Source organism: Sturnus vulgaris, chromosome 19 (assembly GCF_052056855.1).
Source record: "Sturnus vulgaris isolate bStuVul1 chromosome 19, bStuVul1.hap1, whole genome shotgun sequence".
Lineage (NCBI taxonomy): Eukaryota > Metazoa > Chordata > Aves > Passeriformes > Sturnidae > Sturnus > Sturnus vulgaris.
The window spans coordinates 5542748-5566594 of NC_142261.1; the positions used below are offsets into that span (position 1 = coordinate 5542748).

Consider the following 23847-nt stretch of genomic DNA (forward strand, 5'->3'; position numbering starts at 1 on the left):
CCACTGGTGCAGAGGAGCTCTGGTTTTCCCTCTGCCTGCTCACTTGGAAGCAGCAGTTCTCCCTTCCATGTGTGGCTCCAGGCTAGCAAGCAATGCTGGCTGCAGTCCAACTGGGACAGAAAGCAAGGGCTGTTTCAGAGTGGCCAGCAGTGGGTTTTCCACAGGATGTCATGGTACACTCTAGGACAACTCTCCTTGCTCTTAATTAAGATATTGAGAACTGGGCAGAATTAAAACATGCCAATAGTTGATCTTTTTTTTAAATGCTTCCTTGAAGATGCTTAGTAAGTCTGATGAAAGGTAATTTCTTGGATGTACCCCACAGCACTAGATTTAATACTGTTTTCAAAGAGCTTTTAATTACTGCCAAGTAGTTAAACTCCCTGTCCCGGCTTTATCTCTTGGACTTTGCAGGTTTATGGGCAATTGCATTCTTTAGAGCTTGAGGCCAGTTAGCAGGTTTAGTGTGTGTCACCTCATTTAGATAATTTCCTTTGCAGCTTGCAGCATATGAAGGAAATAAGGACTTAATAAAATTCTTGGGAAGAGGAAGGATCCTCTTACCCAATAACTTCTTTTCTGATAAAGAATTTTGACCAGATAAAAAAGAGAGTGTTTGAAATGTATGTTCAAAGTGAGTACAAGATTTCATGTGAATCTTCAGATTTCTTGCTAAAGCTTTATTTTGTTTATGTCTGTCACAACACCACGTTTTATACTCATGGAAGACAGATACATCAAAGCCTCACCTTTTTGCTGAGCCACAGGAAACCTTGAATGACTTTATTTTATTATATGTCAGTGAAGAATCAAGGCATCCATGCTGCCTTTTGGAGACAAATAGGAAATTAAGAGTCTGTTTTCTTGGTGGAAGAAATAAGAGCACACAAGGAAGAATATATGGCACTTTAAAAAATTGACAGAGGAATGAAAAGACTGGAATAATTTGATCATTCAGTCTTTATGAAACATCTCTTCCAGTTATTTGGATGTTACTGTGATGGAGGAGTGTCTTCACATGCACTGTGTGGAGATCTGCAGACACTTTACTGCAGATCAGCTTTGCTCAGTGCTGTCACTAAACCACAGAACGCTATGACCTTTCTCAAAACGGAAACTCTGGTAATGGGACACTTTGAACTGCCAAATAAGTCACAAACTCTTTCTTCTTCCCCTGAGTACACACAGGTGTGTTCTTGCTGAATTAGATATACCCTTTCATGTCATGTAAAATATTTCCATTCCAAGTGCTAGACCCCAAGCAGTGATACTTTCAGCTTATCAGGGGCAGACCCATGTGTATGTCCTCGACTGACGAGGAGGGAGACTGCAGAAGCCTTCATTACCAATAAGATCTTCCTGTCATTGTTCAACATCCCTGCAATTGGTGTTGGCAGTTGTAAATAGCATTGCTATGGCAGTTAATCCTAGAATTCTGGGGCCTTTGGGAAAAGACTTTAGGCGACTACTTAGTTAAATACGGTATTTTGCATGGGTTTTGTACAGCGTGGTTCGTGTAGCCTGGTGGACAGGCCAAGAGTAACCTGGAGGAACAGGTATCAGACATGAGCCAATTAACCTGCTTGGATGGAAGGAGCCTGAAATTTGCAGAATGGACTTGTCCCATGTTGTGTGCATGGTATTCTATCTTGTCCTTGATGGGTATATAGATACCAGCTCCTGTCCCTCTGATTTATTTTCTCCTGAGTTGCCTTCTTCACCCTGTAGTTAACTTGCCAGTACTCTGATCCTCACCACTACATTCCCCTCGTGGTGTGAGACTTCCATGGGGATGCCGTGGCTGCAGCAGTGCCTCTGCATGAGTCAGTCTCGAGTAGCTCTTGTCAGCAGAGTCTGTGCTGGTGTCCTTTGTGAGCCACGGATGCTGAGCCCCTGCTCAGTGCTGTCTGCTTGGCTGTGGATCTGAGCTGTTGGAAACTAGGCCAGCCATGGCCTGAAATAGCAGGGCTCTGCTTTTCCTGGAGGGAGTGGTGTGCTTGGGTATACGTTTCAGCATCAGGCTGTGGGTGGGAATGGTGCTGGAGGAAAGGTGCCTGTTTTCAGGAGATGTGTGGTGCCACTTCCCTTTGATATGACTGTGAACCACCTCCCAGTGCAAACCCACAGCCCCAGAGCAGCCCAGGGGACGCTGCCTGCAATGCAGTTGCCTCATGAAGATAAAATCTCCAATTACCTGGTTGAAGGCCCAGCCCTTACAGGAGGTTGTCTCTGTGTGTCTCCTTTCACAGCCGGCCAGGGCAGTTTTCCAGCAGCAAGTACGGACACTCCGTGCCCATCCCAGTCCCCACACAAATCCACAACTACCGTCGGATCGAGCAGAACCTGCAGTCTCCCAACCCGTACTCCTCCCCCCGGTAAGTGCTGGGGCTGGGACGAGGGGGTCTGGACACAAACTGCTTTACACTTTACTTTCTGTACCTCTATAAATTCCCCTGTGTGTTGGGCTCTCCCCCTTGCCCCCTTGGTGTGTTTTTGTGATGATGTTAAGATTTATTTATTAGCACTGTAAATTTTGCCTGTGTGCTTTTATGTGGGAAAGCTCCTGTCAGCTCAGAGTGAAGGCTGAGCCACTTTGAGTCTGACAGCTTTTCCCATGCCATCTATGGACTGGGTGTCCAAGTGTCTAGGCAGAGAGAACCATCCATCTGGCAGATACCTTTATAAAAGGAAAATTTGAGATAAACAACTAAGATGGATGGGGCTACAGAACCTACCTGACTTTACCTTAATTGGTTCCTGTAGCCAGTCATGCCATAGATGATGTGTTGTGCACGAGTTGCATATTAATGTGGTTATGCAGCCAGGACTGAGTAAATCATGAGCAGTTTATGCCCATGAGGCAGAGCATGTTTTCTGAAGGCTGTCAGGAAGACCCTGACGCCAAGTCTGCAGCAGACAGCTGACCTGAGTTCAGAGGTAATGCCTGGTGCATCCAAGACATGTAGGGCTTCTGTCTCTTCTCACATACGGTTGCTGGCTGGCAGCAGCAGCCCAGGTCATAGACTGATGGGAAGGAGACCAGCAGAGGATCTTAAGGAGCTTGTGTAACAGGGGCACTCAGACAGAAGTGTCTAAGAGGTGTCATGTCTTTTCTAGGATGAGTTGTGTTGGTATCTGGATTAGTTAAAGTTTAGATTTCAAAAGTAGGGTAATACCTATGTCAGCCTAAGTTTGGGTTTCAGCCAGCCTAATTCAGGATAAGGCTTATTTGAAGTGGACCAAGAATTAGAGACACAATATGCTGGTATTGGTCAGGGATAGGGCTTAGCAGAAGGCTGGTCTGTGCCACTGTAACTTTAATACTGTTTTATGTTAACTTTTTCGAGCATCTGGCAGGTTTTGTGGTAAACTCTGTCCTGTTTCCTATGTGCCTTGTGTTTTTGACAGCAAAACTTGTGGACACTGCTGGTTTTGGACTTCACAAGAGCCCTGGTTTTCTCTGTGAGGTATAAAGAGAGAGTTCTGGAGAAGGTGCTGTGCCAACCCCAGACCTGGTGATGGGCTGTGGTGTGAGGCTCACAGCTACAGTCAGAGAGCAAACTGCCATGTTTTGCTCCTTTTAGTCACCTCTGTGTAATGCTGAGATTGGCATGTTCCTGCACAGGAACTCGAGGAATGGGCCCAATCAGGGTGACTCACAGGCTGCTTTTAGCATCTTCTCAGCATCTCTGGCGTCATGTTGTTTCTGCCCCAGGAAGCCATACTTATCTCTGGCCATCACTTCCTCTAATCAGCAGGTTCAGTAGACACCCTTCAGGAATGGCAGGAGAAAACTCCACCAGGCGTTTAGTGTGTGATTCCATTTTTCCATCGGGTGCATCAAACATGCCATTGCTGCGGAGTGCCGAGTCATGTTTGCTGAGTCATTTGATTGCAAACCTTGACGTGCACTCTGGTGTCTGAGAAATGTCCCCTTGTCACCTGACTGGCTGCTGTGTGCCCGTGTGGTGTGGCTGTGGACAGATGTGTGCCTTGGTGAGGTGCTAATTAGGCGTGTGTGCCTCTGGCCACATCACCTGTCCTGCTTGTCTGCTGGCATACCCTGGGTCTCATAGGGTGGCATTTCACATTGCACATCTTCCAGCAGCAGCAGTCACCTGGTGATTTTTTTTCTGCAAGTTCCTGATGGATAAAATTCAACCTTCTGCATGGCTCATGCTCTGGAGAATTAAAAACATGGCAGGGCAATACTTTGTGCCACTGATTATCTAGGTATCGTCTCACCTTTCTCATTGGAAATTCGTTTTGCTTCAGGGCCAGGTACTTGATGAGCATTAGCCTCTGAATCTGGAGCAACCTGAAGAGAAGTGATTTTTAGGTTAAAATTTTCAAGTATTTCCTTTTTTCCAAGCAAGTGATTATAGCGTGGATTTACTTGGCTGCAGAATGTGGAGAGGGACATTGGATAGGGGCAGGGAGGTTGGCAGATCAACTACTCAACTGTCTCAACTACTGAAATAGATTTATTTTTTAAAATGTATTTCTTTTCTGAAATGTGGCATAAAGTGAAATGAAAACCTTGAAGTGTTGTTGAACTGACAGTTCATCAGGACATTTCTGCCATTTCTGGCACTGCTGAAACCCACATCCTTTGTTCCTTCTGTTCAGATACATGAGGACACTTAAATGCAGCATCCCTGGCAGAGGAGGCAGGGTACCTTAGTGACAGCATCTGTCAGTGGCTCAAGCATGGAGGGGTTTTTTTCAGCAGTCATTGATTCCTGTCCAGAAAATCACCTACTGGTTGAGACTAATGTTCTTGTAACAAGACAAAAATTGTTTCCAAATTGAGAATGGAATGAAGGACTTGATGGGAGGATTGTGTGCTCATATAGAGGAGTGTACTGGGAATCTTCGTGAAGGAACCAGCAGAGGCAGAATGGCATTGCAATTTAGGTTGTGTGTTCTTAATGATGGTGAAAAGATTAACAAATTAAGAAATGATTAATTTGTATGCAATAATTCTGTCTCTCTCCAGACTGATGGTGTGGATGTACTCACTTTCCCACTAGTTTCTTCTTCTGTTTCGTTTTAGCACTGGCTAATACTCAAGGTTCCTGCATGTGTGGGCTTTACAAATTAATTTTAACTCCCTAAGTTGAGCCTTCACAAGGAGTTGAAGGCGTTTAGACAGGCAATTCTGACTATGCAGGCCAAAAAACCCAAATTCCTCTGAGTAGTTGTGAAGTGTTTCAGATCTGGCAACCACACACTGTTGTGTTTTGCTGTTTTGCTCTGTAGCTCCTGATTTGAGTCCAAACTCAGTTGCAGAGCAGTGCATTGGCACACTTTACTCAGCATTGAGCACAGAGCTTTCTGCCTAAAGGCTGCTCTGACTGAAGAGCAAGTGGCTCAGCACAGGAGCACATTGAATAAAGCCCTCTGAGGACATTCCAGAGACACTGCCTACAATGAACATCTTGGTCGTGGCATGATAGGAAACTCTGTCTTGTTCAGGATTGATGTAGATACCTGCAAGCATCTGAAGTGTTCTGTGAAAAATTACTGTCTTGCTTACAGCTAAGCTAACCTTGACTGTTCTTTTCATTTATTTGAATTGAAACTCTTGAAAACAAGGATTGTCATCTTAATCTGTTTTGGTATAGTCCTAGAACAGTGGGATTTTGATCCAGAATAAACAATCAGGAAGCTGTGCTTTTGTGGAAGTAACTGGTGATGCTGTTCTGCTTCCTCTTCTGTACTGGCCTCTGGAGTAACCTGTGTGCTGCTCTTGTTTCCTGTAAGGTCTGGTACGGTCCGGAGGTCCAGCAGTACAAGTCCTCTTGGTTTTCCCAAAACTGGTGCTTCCCCTCCTTATCCTGGAGAGCATGGATCCGTGCCCAGCACTAAAAAGCTCTCCTTTGGTGGTGCCAAGCCGTTTATGCCATCACCACAAGGTAAGATGTCAGCTGGCACATTGCTGTCCTAATAAAATCATTTGCCTCTTTCCTATGAAGAGGGAGGTTTTGACCAGCTGTAGCTGCCAGGTAGTAGAGAGTTCAGATTGTTGTGTTCCCCTGTGGTTCTTCTCCACAGATTATTTGACAAGTGTTTTGACCTCAGTAAAACGGAGAGAAAAATACCTGTTAGCCCCAGGAGAGGCAAGCTTTGCTTTGGTGCCTGCATCAAACATTTTGCTGCCCTCAGAAGAGGGCGTCTGTAAGTGCAAAGTATCTTTTTACTGGCTCGGGTTGGGGTGAGAACAAATGTAAGCTAATTATTGTCAGAGCAAAATTCTGACCAGCTTTAAAAAGGCTTGAACTTCCAGACTGAAAAGTTTTGGCTGAATACCTGGTAGCCTGATCTAGATGCTAACAAGCAATTCAAGTGGAAAAGGACAAGAGAAACCTCAAAGTGCAATGGATGCCATTTCCTGTTTTCTGTAAAAGAACAGGCTGATCTAATGAGCTGTTCCATATCCCTGGTGTATTGATCCTCTATTTATTAGTCTCTGCTGAATGGGAAATACAGAATATTCATACTCTATTCCTTTGAACTAATATCACTGCAAAGTCAGACTAAAACTTGCTCAGCTAATACCAGGCAGAGGTTTTTTTACCTTCTTTTACTGGAGTTGAGGATCTTCTCACCACACAGCTAGGGCAGAGAAGATGGAAGAGATAACTGGCATCTTTCTGTAAACAGGTGGTGCATAGTGCTGTTTTTTGCCTATGAAAACTTAATACTGAATTAATTTATTTTTATTTAATTCTCTCACAGTTGGAACAATCCCAGAGCAGCCCAGCCAGACTGTTATCCCATCTTCTCTTGGAGCAGAAGTGAGAAGCCGTGTTCCTGCTGCTGGTGCGTTGGTCCTTGCCTTGCTTCATTATTGCTATGGATAAAGCCACAACTGTAGTCTCAGGGCATTCTAGGTTGGGTTGGTTGCTTCAGCAGCCTCTCTGGATGTCTGGCCAGCCAGGATCTCTGTCGCTGGTGGAAGTTGGGGTTGATCCATTCAGATTCCATCAGCCAGCATCTTCCAGTGCTGACAGACCCTGTGTAGCAAAAACTCATATTTGGGACTTGGAAGCCAATGGATTGAGTGAAGGAAAAACAACTCAAAACCTCCAACACCTCCTCTGCCAAGAGGCCTGCTTGATGTGTGATTTCCTTGCTGCTAACCCCAGTCAGGGTTTGTGTCTCTGAATGGGCGGCAATGAAAGAAGCTGCACTTTTATTTCCCTGTTGTTCATATCTCATCCACCCATAGACTCAGAATATGACCAGGCCTGGCAGTGCTGTGGCTTTGCTCAGTACTGTGCTTAGCCATAGGTTTTGATCTGCAGCTGTTTGAGCTGTAGATCCTGGGATCAGGCTGTCTCTCTGTATTAGAACCAGGCAGTGATGTAGTTTGTCACTCTGTGCCCTCCAGGTTCCTTGGCACCCGAGCAGTCTCCTCGAGGGATGGGCTCCCGGCTCCACAGTGCTCCCAACCTGTCGGATTTGCATTCCTGCAGGCAGAAGATAACCAAGCAGCACTCTGATCCTCTTGTTGCTCACTTTGGTCATACCCCAGTCAGCCAGCCTCTGCAGATTCATGGCTTGCAGCACTGCCGGCAGCTCCGATCCTCACCAAAGCTCTCTGAGTTCATGCAGAGAAGCCCTTTGCCAACAATAATGGGCTCCCCTACAAAGGTATGCCCAGGAGTCTGCTTTTGGGCCTCTCACAGCTGGATCTTCTGGGTGATTTGGGGATGAGCTGCTGCAGGAGTAGATAACTGACCTGGATTTATCAGCACTCACTCCTATCCTGTGGGAGCTGTGCAGTGATCTGTGTGGAATGGGGTGGTGTCCTACTTACTGTGGGCAGCTCTGCCCTGGCAGCAGCACTCAGCAGCTGAGCAGAGCCCAGGATCAGGAGCAGGCAGGGGAAGGAGGTGTCCCAATGGCTGGAGTCCCCAGCGGTGGGGACACAGTGACCCGGCTGTGACGCAGGCGTGTGTCCAGCAGGAATCCCCAGCAGTGCCAGCAGCCAGTGACAGCCCTGTGCCTCATGGGGAGTGGGCACTGTGACAGCATTTTCCCTGCTTATAACATTCTCAGTAGTTTGTTGTCCTTTCATTTTAGCCTTTCTGGGATTAGAGACAAATAACTGTTCAGGGTGGGATTTCTACCCTGTTTTCAGGCAGGTTGTTAAACAGTTTAATTCTGATAAACAAGTGGGGACCAAGAGGAGCCTTTCTTTTCTCCCTCATTTTAAATACAGATCTCTGTTCTTTTTGTTCTTTTTAGGCTGTGTCCCCATTTGAGTTTCCCAAAACCCCAAGTTCCCAGAATCTCCTCACCCTGTTGGCCCATCAGGGGGTCATGATGACTCCCACACGGAACAAGACCTTGCCAGATCTGAAGGAGATGGGTCATTTCCACTGCCAGCAGACTGGGTTGGGATTGAGGCCTGTGGAAGAGATCAAGGGCAGGTGAGCTGCAGTCTGCTTCCTACAGTGGTGCTTCACTTCTCAATACAGGACAGATGGGGCAAATGTCAAACCCCAGCTGATGCTGAAGTTTTGGTGAGGCATCTGTAAACATTGTGTGGTTATCTGCTAGCACCTTTGGACTGCTAACAGGAATGGTGCAGACTTTTTAAAGTCTTCCTATAAAGAGACAGGCCATGGCCTGTATCTTTTAAAATGGAAGATTGTCTGCAGCTTCACACCATGTTTAGTGTGCAGAGTTTCATCAAGTGGGGATGCAGGCCTTTGTTACCAGACAAGCAATTCCTCAGATGCTTGTCTTGCTCCCTGTGGGGCCTGTCAAGGAGAAGACGTTGTTCAGGGTGTTCCTCCTCCATCAAACAGTGGCACAGGTGTTCAGAAGAGAGATCTGTTGGAAAGCCAAGTGCTGGCTGTCATGAGCACTGCAGGATAGAAAGTCACTCAGGTGTTGCTGTTAAGTTTTTCTTACATGCCTCTCTTCACACTGCAGTTTTCCGCAGTGTTCTGGGGAAGTCCTCTGATACTAATTTTAATTCCTTTCAACAAAAACAAATTGTGTTATATTAATGTAGTGAGGACTTGCATTACTGCAGTTAGTCATGATAGTTATGTGCTTTCTACAAGTAGCAGGAGGTGCTTGAGATGCTCTCTTGAAAGAGTCCTTTTTCCAGCTCCAGACTGTTTACTGTGTAGTGTTAAGTGGCTGTGGACCAGGAATAGCACAAAGAAGTGAAGTGAGCTGACACCTTGCACTGTTGACTTCCAGCATCATGTTGTATGTACTCTTTTTAGATCTCTGAGCACAGGCAGGCTCACTGACCTGCTTCTGAAGGCAGCCTTTGGGGCACAAATCTCGGAAGCTGGCAGCAGCGACAGCCTGAACAATGAGAAGCCAATGGAAATTGCAGGTAGGTGGGGAGGCGAGGCAGATCTGGCAGGATGTGCTGGGCTGGGGTTTGCCTACACCCCTCCTGGAAATGGGAGGCTGCTTTGCCGGTGGCTCTTGGCACAGGAAGCGAGTGCCGCGTGTGAGCAGTGCCGTGCTGTTTGCTTTTCCCCGCTCCGTGGGCTGTGTGCGCTGTAACTGCTGGATCGTGGTGTGCTTTTTGTAGGCAGGGCTTCCTCTTTCGGCCCCTTCAGAGTGTGACAACCTGTGGAAGTGGTGGCTTGGTGCCAGGCGGCTGCAGTGTGAATGGCTCTGCAGGGTGGGTGTTGTGTGCGTGCAGGCCAGGCAGCGAGGAGGAAGAGCAGCTGCAGCAGTGGCTGGCGCTGCCCAGGCTCTGTCCTGTGGCCCGTGGTGCTGGGGATGCCTCAGTGGCCTGTGCTGGTACCTGCCGTGTCCCAGGAGAGTCTGCAGGAGCACACCCGCCGGGCGAGGCACCCGTGCTCTGAGTAACCTTCCTGTAATGCCGGTCTGCACCTTTCCACTGTCTCCCCAGCTCCCTCAGGTGCTTACGGAGGGACCCTGCACTCTGGTGCCCGGGCTGGGGGCTCTGCCAGCCCATCCCCAGTGATTTTTACTGTCGGATCCCCTCCCAGTGGAACAACCCCCCCACAGACCACGAGGACCAGGATGTTTTCAGGTAAAGGGCTGATACCTACCTGCCTGTTCCAGTGGGAATGCCTGGGGGCAGAGAGATGTGATGCATTCCTTGCTGCAGGGCAATGGTGATGGCAGAAGGCTGCTCAGAGCAATCTGTAGAGCTCAGCTGGTCTCAGCACCTTTGAGGTTCTTGTGCTGACTCCTGCCAACCCCAGTTGTTGCTGCTGGCTCTTTGCACTGGCATTAGTACCAGAGAGTGGTTTTCCAGTACTGTAAGAGACAGGCAGACTTTTACTTGATTGCTCTCTGCTTCAGGAATAGTGCTGCAGCTGTTCACAGAACCACTGTTGAGAGGTCAACAAATGTAAAGATTGTGTTGTGTTCTGATTGTTCTCCCCGTGGGTTTTGGATGAGCTATAAAAGATGAGCGTGACTATCTGTGCCCAACAATTTCAGTGCACAAGGACTGTTGGGAAAGGGCCAGGAGGGCTCTGTGTGCAAAACTATTAGAGATGTTACTCATGCTCTGAGCTGCTTAGGTAGGAGATGGGGAAATGCACTCCTACTTGACAGATACTCCTTGTAAGACACCAGTGCTCTGGCCTCATCAGCCAGCAGTTGAGGCTGTGGTAATTGGCCCTTTTGGAATAGAGTGTCTGGGAGTTGGAGTCTATGTTCAGTTTAAGAAAATATTTGGACACATTTTGATTTGCATATTTGGCTTGTTTGTTTTTTTGTCTTGGCTGCTCCTCATCTGAATGTACTTGACTCTGTTGTTCTCAGTTACTGCAGGGAAAGTTTGGATGTGACCGTGAATAAACTGCTTGACTGGCATGGGGGTACATGTGGGCTTGGTTCCTGTGTATAACTTGCATTTCCATCCTAACTGAAACCACTCATGTCTTTGGTTGCCTGGAAGATTGGAGCCACAATTCCTTCTTTGTCTCATTTATTTGGAGAGTGAGCTTTAAGACTCTTAAAAACTGTGTGAGAGGCCTGTAGCACAGTGGGATTACTGTCCTGGTTTCAGCCTCCAGCTACTACTGGAGTATGGACATGTGATGGATAGAGGATTCAAACTTTCTGTGTTGCTTTTCAGGGATAATAGCAATCTGAAAGCAGGTCCAAGCACCAGATTTTAGCAGGCTGATACTCAGGTACTCAAGGGTCTGCCCAACAGTCAGGATGTCAGATGGGAATAGGAGGTTGTTGAAAGTGAACCTGCAGTACACACACAGTGTTAGGTCAGGGTGACCAAAGCAGTGCTGCAGGATAAGGTTTGTTTATTAGGGCTGTGCAGGAGCTCCTCATGTTATAGTTAATGCACAAAGTTAATGGTGGAAAGGGGAGATTTGCAAGCTGAAACTTTTCCCCCCAAGTGCTTGGACAAGCCATGAGTAAGGACAGTTCTAAAGGCAGAGCCTTTCTGTGAGTCATCCTAACAATTTCTGCAAACAGCCTCTTGGAATTACAGGGCACGCAGAATGTAATGTTGTAGGTTCTCTTCCCTCTTGTCTCTGAGAGAACTGGAAATACTCTGCCTGTCTTTGATGATCCACTTAGCTTTGAAGCATTGCTGCCATCGTGGAGAGAGCTTTTGGGAGGAAAAGAGGCTGTGCTTCTCTGCAGATGAGTTGTGCATTATTATATTGATGAACCTTTTGAAGGCAGGATCGGGCAGTAAATTAAATTTGTAGTTAGAAGAGAAACATTTTCCTCCAAAGGACCAGTGAGAGTGGAGAATACCACCTGGGTAAAATTAGCATAATGTTGGAGCTGGTATTGGCATCCCCCATCAGATAGAATGTTTCCCTCTGTGGCAGTGTGCCAGAGGCTGGAAAGCCTCTGGAAGTGGTGAATGTATTGTGAATACTCTGAGACAAAATCTCCTTTGTGCTCCTAGGGTGATTCAGTGGTCAAGAAGGGGAAAAGCTGATGGGTGAGGGAATTGGCTGATGGACACCATACCTACAAGATCTCCAGATATGTAGGGTTAGGGTCTTGACTCAGCTGGTCACTCGTTCTCTGCCCAGCCTTTTGTTTATTAAGAGGGGAAAGCAAAAGTGCAGGGCATTTAATGGAAAACTCTCCTGACTTGCATACAGGATGTTCTAGAAAGATCACTTATCAGAGTGCTCATTCAGTGACAGTAATAGCCAAAAGGCAGTGAGCCAGAGTTCAAACTGTGCTGCTCCATGGTGGGGAAGTTGCCTGTGACAGTGTATGATAAAGATCTGCCCAAGATACTGTGGCAGGATTCAGAAAGGATTTAGCCAAAAAAAAGGGAAAATAATTTCTTCTGAATTGTCTCTGTAAATGGTCGTCGTTCTGGAAGGTGCATTAAATCTACCTGGGCTTGTTACCTGGTCTGCCTGAGTCACTAAGGAGCTTATGGTGGGGAGTGGTTGTTCTGCATCCAGAGTCCTTGCATCTTCCTCCAAAGTACCTCTTGCTGGCTCCTGTCAGATCCAGGATCCTGAATCCTCCAGAATTCTCTTTCCTGCATTACCTGGCCTGCTATTAATACCTCCAGTTAATCCCTCTGTCTGTTTTTCTTCACAGTGGGGTCTTCCAGCTCTCTCAGCTCTGGAGGCTCCTTCAGTGGGAGGCACTTGGCCGTGGGAGCTGCAGGGGAGGCTCTGGAGGGCCCCTCGAGTCTCCGGTACACTTTTGCTGATCCCATCACTGCCAACCTGGAAGGTGCTGTCACATTTGAGGCACCAGAGCTGCCTGAAGAGACGCTCATGGAGGTGGGTATATCCCAGGGGCAAAGGACAGGGGAATAAAAGAGAAGCAAATCCAGACAACTCCATGCTTTGCTTCCAAAGGTGGAGCAAACAAGAGAGCAAGGCCAGTGAAATGTTCAGAAAGCCCAGGGCATATTTAACACCGAGCCCTTTAGTCCGTTTAACAGCCCATGACTGGGGTTAAAATTTCCCATTTCCTGAAATTGCAGGTTGGAAGATCAGTTATCCAATGCATTCTGTATTAAGAGCCTCTGAAGCAAACCTGCCTGCTTTGTGTCTCTCCTTTTTTAAAAGGCTCAGCATTTGTACTGGCTGACCTGAGAACATGAGTAGCTCAGTGTGCCAGGTGCCTGCCTGGTGCACTTGGGGATTCAGCAGTGATATGGTCTCTGCTGAAAGGATCTGAAAACAAAGTAAACCTGACACTTCTGTTCCTACTGGGGGTGGGGGGGACACCGTGTTCTGTACCAGAAGAGCTGAACCAGATTGTGGAGCTGAAAGGCTGCCAGACTCCCCTTCTCTGCAGGCTAAAGCAGAGAAAATGCTGTTATAACTGAGATATATTTGAAATGTAGGTCAGGCTGCCCATTTGCAGTGGAGGTGGGAGGCACATTCAGTCACGCTTTTAGCTCTGCTTGTGATACCTGCTTGGGCTGTCTGGGACTGGAGAAGGCTCTTTTTGTCTGATACTTGCTGGTGCTGCTGAAAACCCCAAGATACCAAGAGAGATATGCACACATTGTTTTAAGGATGTGGGTTTGCTCTTCTACTTCAGATTTTGTTAAGCTCTTTTTTTTCTGTCAATTCTGCATTGGATTGCATTTGTTGGCTTCATTACCTGTAAAGCCACAGGGCAAAGGCTTCCAGCAATGATGTGATCACAATAGCAGTCAGTTTAACTGAGCAGTCCTACCTGTGTGAGGTGACAGAAGTTTGGGGCCCTGCCAGCTGCCACCACTTCAGATTCTGGTCTGAAGAGAAGTGTCCTAAGGAAGTACCGGTTGATCTTGGAATAGCACTCACCTTGTCTGGCTGTAATGGGTCATTTGGCTTCAGTCCTCATTTCTGCTGAGCACAGTAATCCCTTTGCATGTCACAAAACCTTTACAGCAGATTTCAAGACCCTTTTGTGCTCTGTGGAGTTGGCCAGAATGCAAACCTGGCAGCTTTTCTGATTTCTGCTCATCTTTCAGGGCACTGAAGTCCTACTGTTTAGGTGCCCTTGTTTATCTTTAGCAGCGCTGTTGAGTTTGGATGGATAGTTGTATCTTTTGTGAAAGTTTCTTTAGGTGCAGACAAGGCATACTGGAGGCTGGGCTTTAGTTTCTTTTGCAGTGGTCTAAAAACACAATATAGAGATGGCTACAGAAGACTTACGATGGCAAATGAGGCCATAAATGTCAACACAGTTAGCAGAAGCTGACTGTAGGCAGAGGAAGAACTGCCTGTGGGTTAGAGATAAGAGGCTGAGACCTGCAAGATCTCAGCAGTTTCCTGCTCTGCCACAAACTTCTTGTATGACTTGGTAATTACATAATCTCCAAATTCATCCTCTGCTTTTAAAGAAAATTGAGGAATATAGAGATAACACTTCCTCACCGTACAGGACTGTCCAGGAAGCAAGGTAGTGGGAGGGAGAGATTCATGTTCCAGATAGTCAAAGCTGCCTGAACAGCCAAGTGAAATAAAGAAAGAAGCTCTCAGATCTTGAGCATGGGGGTTTTCTGGTAAATTAATGTAGGAAACATCCTTACCCCCTTGGAGAGAACTGAGCCAGTGTATCTTTGAAAAACAGGTTACCTCTTTCAACAGAGAGTACGAACAATGAAGTTGGCATCTGAGCCAGGCAGCAATTCACTTTGCAGGCCCACAGGCATTCAGTTTTTCCACAAATAGTAACTTCCCAGAACTGGTTGCAGTGACTTAACCAATGCAGCTTCCCAGAAATGGGATAATCCCCTTTGATCTGTAATAGCAGAGGAAAAACTACTCTGAAATGACCACAGCACTTGGTGTGAGCTGGGCAGGAGTTGCAGATAAAAGGTTGTCCTTGCTGTCTTCTCAAAGAACCTCACCCAAGGCTCACAGCACTGAACTGGGAGGGGATGAAGGCTGGGATGTAGGGTGGGAGACATTTTGTTGGCAGTTTTTTGTGGTGTAGGAGGTTTTCACTCTCATGAAATCCACATTGGCATTGCTGTAGTGGGAACAAGAGCTGGGCTTATGGTGCAGATGGTCTCTTCCCCCTTCCTGGCTGACTTCTCAAAGAATCCCACAGAGCTGGGATGCTCCTTGGGAGGGGAGCTTGTAATTTTAGAGTAAGTCTCACAAGCTTCTCCAGGGAGCTGTCTAGAAATTTCTGGCCTGGGGCTGTTGTTTGCTGCTGTTACTGTGGAAGAGGAACCGGCACAGGCTCCAGGCTGAGTTTAGCCCAAAGCAGAGATGTAGGGGGGTCTGGGGGTGAGGTGTTGTTTCTGTGAGCTGGAGTGGGTTGCTGGCACAGCTTAGGTGAGCAGCTTTCCCTGTAACCCCCTCCTTGGCATCCCTTCTACAGCAAGAGCACACGGACATCCTGCGCAGCCTGCGCTTCACGCTGGCCTTCGTGCACTACGTGATGGAAATCGCTGCTCTGAAGGGCAGCTCCAGTGACATGAGCAGCTCGGGGACATCTGAGTACCAACTCCAGGAGAGCGTGGTGGCCGACCAGATCAGCCTCCTGAGCCGGGAGTGGAGGTAAGGATGGGCAGAACTGCCCAGCTCCCAGGGCTTGTGTCACTGCCTCCCACCCCACACATCCTTATGCACCCACAGTCCCTGGGGACACGGAGCTGCTGTCACACTGATCTGTCTGCTTTCTGTGCAGCTATGCAGAGCAGCTCGTGCTGTACCTGAAAGTGGCAGAACTTCTGTCCTCGGGGCTGCAGATGGCCATTGAGCAGATCAAAGCTGGCAAGCTGTGCCTCTCCTCCACCGTCAAGCAAGGTAAGGGGCTGCTGCACTCATGGGGGAAAGGGCTCACCTGGAATGGAACCATTAAAAGTGTCACAGAGGGTATGGAAGGGGTGGAGTGAGTGTGAACCCCACCAGGGTGGTGGGGGCTCATTTGTGATTCTCCCCTTGTGCAGCCAGATCTTTATTCACACTGAGAACATTCCTCTCTTCACATTGACTTTATGGCTCAGAGCTATTGTGGTGCTCCTGTGAGACTCTTCAGCTCTAATTGTAAGGGGGGGATGGATCTTATCTGCTTCCTTGTATATCTCTGTCTTAGGTGCTAATGTGTACTTGACGTAAGCCTAACTTAATTACACAGTGCATGTCCTAGGAAGTGCTTATTCAGCAAATAGAGACTTGTCCTGGCAGTGATGATTTTTCAAGTGAAACAAAAACACAGGAAGTGAAGTACTGGTAATGCCAGAGTCACTTCTTTGCTGGTGTTACAGCTTTACATTTGCATCTGACTGGCTGTGAGTCAGTGATTAGAAAAAATAATTTTGAAACTCCTATTGTAATATTACTGAGGGAGCTTTTTGAAGCATTTGAAATACTTGACCCACCAGCCACCTACCCCAAGAGCTTTGGCTTTGCAAGTATTTGTGCTACATTGGGATGGGGTGTAAAACAATGGACGTTAAATACGATGAGCACAAATACGTTGTAACAGGCAGCATGGAGCAAAATACACCAGATTTAGCTACACATCTTCTGCAAGTTCAGGCTAACAGGAAAGTTATCATAACCCAAATAAATCACTTACATTCAGAGCAGATTGCAGCTTCTAGATTTGTAGTGTCATTTGTCCTTCAGTGTAAGGGAACTGGGCAAGGCTGACTTGTCTTGTTTCATGCAGCGTGGGGACTTTCAACTGTGAGTGTGGGAGTTAGTTCTCATCAGATGTGGGTAGGAGTTTGTGTTCAGTACTCTGTGTAAATCATGCCATGCAGCTAGGGAGACAGCCTGTGGCTTCTCTTGCAGTTGTGGATTGTTATTTAATCACTCAGAGTCATACTGGATTCCTGATTTCCTATTCCATATCCTTCCTGCTCGAGCTGCAGTGGTTCAGGAGAGGAGATGGCCTTTCACAGACATCCATGTCTTTCCTTAGAGATTCCTTTGCTTAGTCAGTGCTGCTGATCCACACTCCCAAGAGCTCCCACGTGTGAGCCATGCACCCCTTCTCAGCACATCATCACCCATCAAGTAGCAGAAGCTCTGTATCTGCTGCTGGTGTGTGAGACATCCTGTACCGAGCAAACTGCTCCTGCCTTGTGACTGCTGAGGGAAACCAAAATAGACCCGGCCTCAGGTGAACCAGACGTGTAGGAGCTGCCATGTGCAGGCTTTATAACTGGTGAAGGTGACAGAAGAAAGGAAAAGACCCTCTTGGTGAAGGGCTTTCCTGACAGTCTCTTAGCTTTAACAGAACCTTGTTGTCTCCTGGTCAATCCTTTGGGGTCCTGCACATGAGGATGGGGAGGCACAGGGAGAACTGTGAGTAGTGCCTAAAGCATTTCTTTCTTTTACTGTAGTTGTGAAGAAGCTAAACGAGCTTTACAAATCCAGTGTATCCTCCTGCCACTGCCTCAACATGAGACTGCAGAGGTTCTTCTTGGACAAACAGAAGCTCATGGATCGGATCAACAGCATCACTGCAGAGAAGCTCATCTTCAGCTATGCTGTGCAAATGGTAAAAACCTCACAGTGCCTGGGGCTGGGGTAGCACAGAGCAGTGTTGGGCATTAATGGTTCCTGCTCGTGCCTTTAGCAGCTGGTTCTCCTCATGATGCTCCCCTCTGGAGGCTGGGAAAGGGGGGTGTCCATGCAGCTGAGGGACTGTGCTGGGAAAGTTGGGTCTGCTCTGGGAGTAAGCTCTTGGCACTGGGTTGTTGCTCTCAGGTGCAGTCTGCAGCCCTGGATGAGATGTTCCACCACAGAGAGGACTGTGCACAGAGGTACCACAAGGCTCTGCTGCTAATGGAGGGGCTCCTGAACATCATCACTGAACAGGGAGACATAGAAAACATCAGTAAATGTGAGTATTAGGTGACTTTTTGGTTTTTCCCCCAGCTAGAACATGTGGGCTTTTTAGCTGCAGGGATCAGGAATTTCAGTTCCCAGCACCTTTTTTTTTCCTTTGGCTCCATCTCTGTGGACATAGCAGAGCTCTCTTGGCTTGTTACAGCTCCTTGCAGCCTGGTCTTCTTTTCCAACAGAAAAACTGTTAGAAATGCAGGTCCCTGTTCTGAGCCACATTTTGAGAGCTTCCCATGCAGAGCAATAGCCAGCACTTTGTTGGAACTTTGGATGTGTGAAAGAACTCGTTGGAGGAAGTGGTTTGGCAGCAGCAGGGGCCTGGGGTTGGTTTCCAGCTGGAACCATCCCTTGGCACAGAGCATTTGGGAATGTGAACCTGTAGTGGCTGCAGGGCAGAGATTGCTGCTCAGCACAGCAAGGGCCCCTTCCAGCACATCTCTGAACCAGGACTGCTCACCTGCCTGGTTCCCCAGCCCTGAGCCTGGCTGGGAAGGCAGCAGACACAAACTCTTCTCATCAGCAAGTGCTTGCTGTAGCAGTGAAAGCTGAGCTCTGACCTGCGTGCTGTCCTTGAGCCTCCTCTCCCAGGGAGTCTGCTGCTCCGAGCTGTCCCCTCTCCAGTGCTCTCCCTGTCCCCTGACGGATGTTACTCTCCATCTGGAGGGGAAAGGACTCACTCACTGCTCTGAGCACACTTCCATGCCCTTATGGCTGGGGTTTAATCATCTCTGTCACCTCTTACTGAGGGTGGTGGGAAAAAGGGATGGGGAATAACCATCATCTGTAGGAGCATCATCTGTAGATGATGGCTTGGCTTGGCCTGGGCTCTGCTCCATCACAGTCATCCTAGCCCACCTGCAGCAGTCCCAGCAGTGTTCCTGTGGCCACAGGGGAGACCACAACTGGCAGGGCAGACCATGTGCCTGTCCCCTCTGCTGGCCACCCACTGCCTGCCTCTGCATCCAGAGCACTGGATGGCTCTGGTCGTCCATGGAGGCAGAGCCCTTGGATAGGTAATGAAAGTAGAGATCTCTGACTCCCAGGCCATCAGTCAGTTAATTATCACCGACTTTCACAGCTGACAGGAGGCTCACTGAAGGAAAACAAAGGGAAACGGGCAAGGTGGTGTGTGGTACTGGAGGGCTAAGTGAATAGGGAATACTAAGTAATTTCTGTTGTACTGTTTCTTACCAAACCTAGATCTCATCTTTTGATCCAGAGATACAGTTAATGCATGCAATAGATTTCTTTTCCCAGTTATTATCCTGGTATTGCAAGTTCCAGCTTCCTGATTGAGCTGTTCTCTGATAGGCAGTAGTGGGTGTGTGTTTCATTTTAGCTCTCAGGTCTATGATTACATATTTCTGAAAAGTGAAATGATGAACCTAGAAATACAGCAAGTGTTTCCGTGAGAGGCATGAATTCCACCAAACATTTAGCTTTTGAAAGATTCTTGGGCTCAAGTGATGAAACCTGGCATTGACCATGCTGGATGGGCTCTCCTAGTGTAAGCCATGGCAAATGGCACTGGAGACCCTGAGCTATTTTGTCTGCTGGCAAAAGCTGCTCCAATGGCTGGAAGTGAATAAATTCTTCCTGGAGGATGGTGATCCCTTGTAAAATCTTAGTATCTCTGTCAGAACTGCTGCCTCCCAGCTTTCACTGTCAGATCTCTGAGTGTTCAACCCTCTGATCCTTCCCAGCTGAACCTTCCCAGCAGGGTGATTCTGGTCAGGTCTTCACTGGCCTCATCAGCACCTGGTAATGATTCTCAAAGTTCTGCTTTTATTTGTTGAAATTCTACTGTCAGTTTTCCCTTTTTGGTTCAGTCTCCATTGGCAGGAAAATGAGAAGCTGATTGCTTGTGCTGTGTTTTTTCCCCAGGTAAGCTGTGCATCGAGCGCAGGCTGTCAGCTCTGCTGTCGGGGTTCTGTGCCTGATTTCAGCGCTGTTGTCCTTCACACACCTCGCCCCAGCTGATTGCTTTATTCCCAACAGCCTGTGCTGTGGTGGGAAACCATTCTGGCAGTGGGACACCTGGAGGATGGACTGCTCAGTGTTCTGTTTTTGGACGTTTTGGGAAGTTGTTCCACAGACTCAGATTCCTTTGTGGGGACGTGTGACTGCAGCAAGCACAAATACTTCCCTGCCCAAAGGCCTGGGTGAAGACATAGCTCATGTGGAAAGGTCTCCCTCGTTGTCAGAGGGGGTGAAGGATAGAAGTCTGCTTCTTCCCAGCACTTTGAAGGACAAGACTGCTGCCTCTCCCTCTTGCTTAAGAACAGGGTATTCCAGTGCTGTGTCCATTGCAGGCAATGGATGTGCTGAAACTGCTGGCTTCAGTTGATGTCCAAGTGTGTCATTCAGACATAAAGGCCAGTCTGTGTACTTTCCAGCTGAGAGCCAGGCATCTTCAAGCTCCCTGGCAACTGGAGCCAGTTGAGGCTTCCCTTCACTCTCTCCTTTGTCTTTTCTCCTTGTGTTTATGCCTTGGAGTGCTTGGAGAGGGAGTTGGCATTGTGAAGCAGCTCCCACCTCTGCAGACTTGCTGAGTGAGGCAGAGGACCTGAGGCTGCTGGGAAGCTTGGAAATCTCTTGGCTGCTGCGTGGGCTCCCTGTCTGCCTGCCTGGATGGGCAGACAACACGGGGAAAGGGGCCGTGCAGGAAACAGGAGGGCAGCAGGAAGCATCACACTCCTGTGTTCATAAGAAGCCAAAACGAATCCGTTCCTCGCTTGGTCCCCCGGCTCAGTGGGATCAGTGTGAAAGACTCGTGGCTGTTGAGCTCGGCCTGTCAGCACGTACCTACCTGGAGGAAGCACTGGCTCTGTCCTGCTTTCAGCTGTTGGCTCAATAAACCCTTCCCTGGAGCCCCCCAAACTGAAAACACTAGCTTTGTGAATCAAAGGAGCACTTTACACACTATGGGAACTTTGAGAAGTTGATTTTGCATCACACAACAATCCAGGAACATCACGACTGTTAGGAATGCTGTTCTTTTTATTCCTTTCCTTGCTTCCTGGTTGTTTTATTGCACTACGTGTGTGCGTATATTAATATGTATTCCTAAGAGTGAATATATATTGATATTGATATGGTTTGTGTGTAACTGTACGTATTTAACTGTACTGTATCTCGTGAGTGTGAGGCAAAGAGCACTGCAGAGTCTGTGCTGTTCCTCCTCCACACCAGGCAAAGCTGACTTACAGTCTGGCAGTACCAAGATTTGTTTTTTATTTAAATGTTCTTTTAAGGACAGTCATTACAAAGCTCCATGCTTTTTAAGAGCTGAGAACAGGCGTTAGGATCCCACACACTTGGAAACGCATTTTTAAAGAAGTGTTATTTGCTGCTTTGTTTTTGTTTGTTGGTTTGTTTCTTTTTTTTTTTATAAAGAAATCCCGTAGCGTTCAGTTTCATGTTCAGCATTTCTTTCAAGGAGACTCTGTAGCCAAATGCGACTGCGGGTGTGAGTGGCTGGAGTTGTGGCTGAGGCTTTGGGTGCTGTGAGCATGTGTGTGAGAGGGGAGCTGCCTGCCTTCCATCTGTCCGTGACAGCATGAGTGTGACGTTCCAGAGTCGTGGCAGTGTTGTGGTAGCGCTGGGCAGAAAAGCATCTTTGAAAGCAACTTGAAACCTCAGGCTTAGTTTTTGGGGATCTAAAAATATTTTGCACATGGTGGTTAAGTCCTCATTGCTTTTTTTTTTCCTCTCAAGATTGGCACGTTCAGTGTGATACTTTACAAGGGTTTCAGGAGCAACTTCATGGGCTTTGGAGCTGGCACTGCATTTGGCATACATGGGTGTTTCTGTTCACAGAGCAGAAGTGCCAATAAAGAAATTTTAAAATATTTCCAATCGCCCCGACCAGGGAAGCTTAAGTGTAGCTTTCACAAATGCTTCAGTATTTGGCTCACAGTCTGCTGCTTCTGTGGCCATTTGTGCTTGTGCCTGGGAAAAAAAAAGGGAAAAAAGAAAAAAAAAGAAGACAGAAACAACCAACCCCCCCCCAGCCTGTTGTGGACAGAAATGCCGAGACCCAGACTGCTTCGGAAAGGCTTTGGGCAGCTGTGCAAAGGGCTGTGCTGCAGCAGGGAAGCACCAAGCCAGGACTGACTCTGCAGTACCAAGCCCTGCACCCCAGAGCCTCCAGCACAGCCCCCAGGGGCTCCTGGCCAGGAGGGGCCCAGCCCAGCCTGGGATCCACGTCTCTGCCTCGCCCCAGTGAGCCGTGTGTGTGTGGCAAGCTCAGCACTAACCTTCCAGCTGTGCTTCATTACTTGAATGTATCCAAATCGTCCACATTCAATGTATACAAGTATATATTGCTCCAACAAAAAAAATTAAAATTGTGGTTTACAGATCTACAACCGGTATATATGTATGTGTTTGTGTATATACATGCAAGGCTGTGTGTGTGTGTGTGTATGTGTGTGCATGGGTAGAGATACACACACAAACACAAACGTGTATATATATGTTTGTTTTTTTTCTCTCAATACTTGAAACTTAGCCACTGTGCTTGAATTAAAAAAAAAAAAATTAAAAAACCAACAAAAAACCCACACAAAATAACCCCAAAAGTAGGGGAGGAAAAAAAAAAAAGAAAAATCTGACAGGTGATTTATTTTGCCATCACTTTGGTGACTTTCTTTTTTATCTAACTGCATGTAGCGTGAAACCAACTTTTTTGGTGAAAAATATTTATTGCTTTGTAGACAATAAGGTATGCAAAAAAAAGGAAAAAAAAAAAAACAAAGAAAATACCCCAAAAACCAACCCCCAGCCATTGCTGAAGTTGCTAGTGTAGTCCACCTGCTATTGTCATGGCTTTGTTGCTGTTGCAGCGTTTGTGTCTGGCGTCTTTAATAGATTTCAAGAAACCTCAGTCTAATTACACGTACCTTCAGGTTTGTGAGAGCGTATGATGATGTTCTTTATAAGGTAATGCTTGATACTTTGTCAACATTTTTTATTTGTGTTTTGTGTGACTTTTTTTTTTTTGGCTTTAAATTGTACAACACCGATTTAAGACAATAAAATTGATTTGAAATTGTTAGTGGCCTGCTTTCAGTCCTTTATGATCCCTGTTCATATGGCATCTGAGCGAGGCCTTTCTAATGTTTGTGGTTCTACCAGCCTCGACTTTTGGGCAAAAAAAAGGCTTTTTTCTGTGCCGTTACCACAGCAGGTGAAGCTTGGGGCAGAAAAGCCACCTTGCCTGAATCCACAGGAAGCCTGTGAATTTGGGAAAGTTGAAGCCAGTTGCTGGGTAGGAGCTGTAGTTTCTGGTTTTTCTGTCCATATTACCTGTCCTCCTGCAGGGGTTAGGAACTGTCACGAGTTGATAGCAGGTAGTTGGATTAAATTCCAACATATATTCCATCCATATTTCAGTATTTGTAGGATTACACTGTCAGAATCAGCAAGCTTGTTGCTGAAAAAAAAGGGGCTTGAAATGTGATATAATGATATCATGATAACATTTGGGTATTTTTAATTAAGACTAAATGTTTTCCTGCTGTGTTTATACTCATTGCAATTTTGTTTTTTGAACAGAGCAGGCACATGGCTTAGAATTCTGTTGCCCACATAGCTTTGCAAAAAAAGTCACTGAACATGGCAAAAGGGACAGTGAGGATGCTGAGAGTGTTGGTTCTGACTTCAGGTGCAGAACAGGTCCCAGTTCTGTCTGGATTGGAATACTCTAGGAGGAAAAGCTAAGCCCTGCATCTGGGATGTGGGAAACATGCTGAATTAATTAGTCCAGTCCTTCCATTCTTGCAGAAATTTCAGCAGCACAGCTGTAAACTTTCAGAAGCCAAATACCGTAATTCCACCAAACATTTCCCAAAACTCCACTTGCTGAGCTCTGTGTTGTTGTTGCCCATGAGCATCACTGGGGAAAGTCCTGCCCACAAGGCCCTTTGTGATGCAGCATCACCCCACAGTTACTGCAGTGTTGTTTTTTTTTAAGAAAAAAAATCTTATTTCAAAATCATCATTTACTGTTAAGTGGAATTGTTTTTTTTCTTGCTCTGCCCTGTTTATAACCTCTGTTTCC

At 47.0% G+C, this 23847-nt stretch overlaps 1 protein-coding gene across 4 annotated transcripts in view; it reads left to right on the forward strand.

Moving 5' to 3' along the window:
* Positions 1–22842, forward strand: part of ULK1 (unc-51 like autophagy activating kinase 1) — a 77173-nt gene extending 54331 nt beyond the window's left edge. For 3 of the 4 annotated variants that reach the window (XM_088176333.1, XM_088176332.1, XM_088176335.1), the window contains exons 17-30: positions 2250–2375; positions 5767–5918; positions 6058–6180; positions 6742–6825; positions 7397–7659; positions 8257–8441; positions 9252–9367; positions 9899–10042; positions 12565–12752; positions 15304–15482; positions 15613–15731; positions 17279–17436; positions 17646–17781; positions 19668–22842. In XM_088176333.1, the coding sequence (XP_088032459.1) occupies positions 2250–2375; positions 5767–5918; positions 6058–6180; positions 6742–6825; positions 7397–7659; positions 8257–8441; positions 9252–9367; positions 9899–10042; positions 12565–12752; positions 15304–15482; positions 15613–15731; positions 17279–17436; positions 17646–17781; positions 19668–19723 (2029 nt within the window). In that variant the 3' untranslated portion in view covers positions 19724–22842. The remainder of the gene's footprint in view (positions 1–2249; positions 2376–5766; positions 5919–6057; positions 6181–6741; positions 6826–7396; positions 7660–8256; positions 8442–9251; positions 9368–9898; positions 10043–12564; positions 12753–15303; positions 15483–15612; positions 15732–17278; positions 17437–17645; positions 17782–19667) is intronic. The other variant, XM_088176334.1, reaches the window with a different exon arrangement.
* Positions 22843–23847: the final 1005 nt, after the last annotated feature.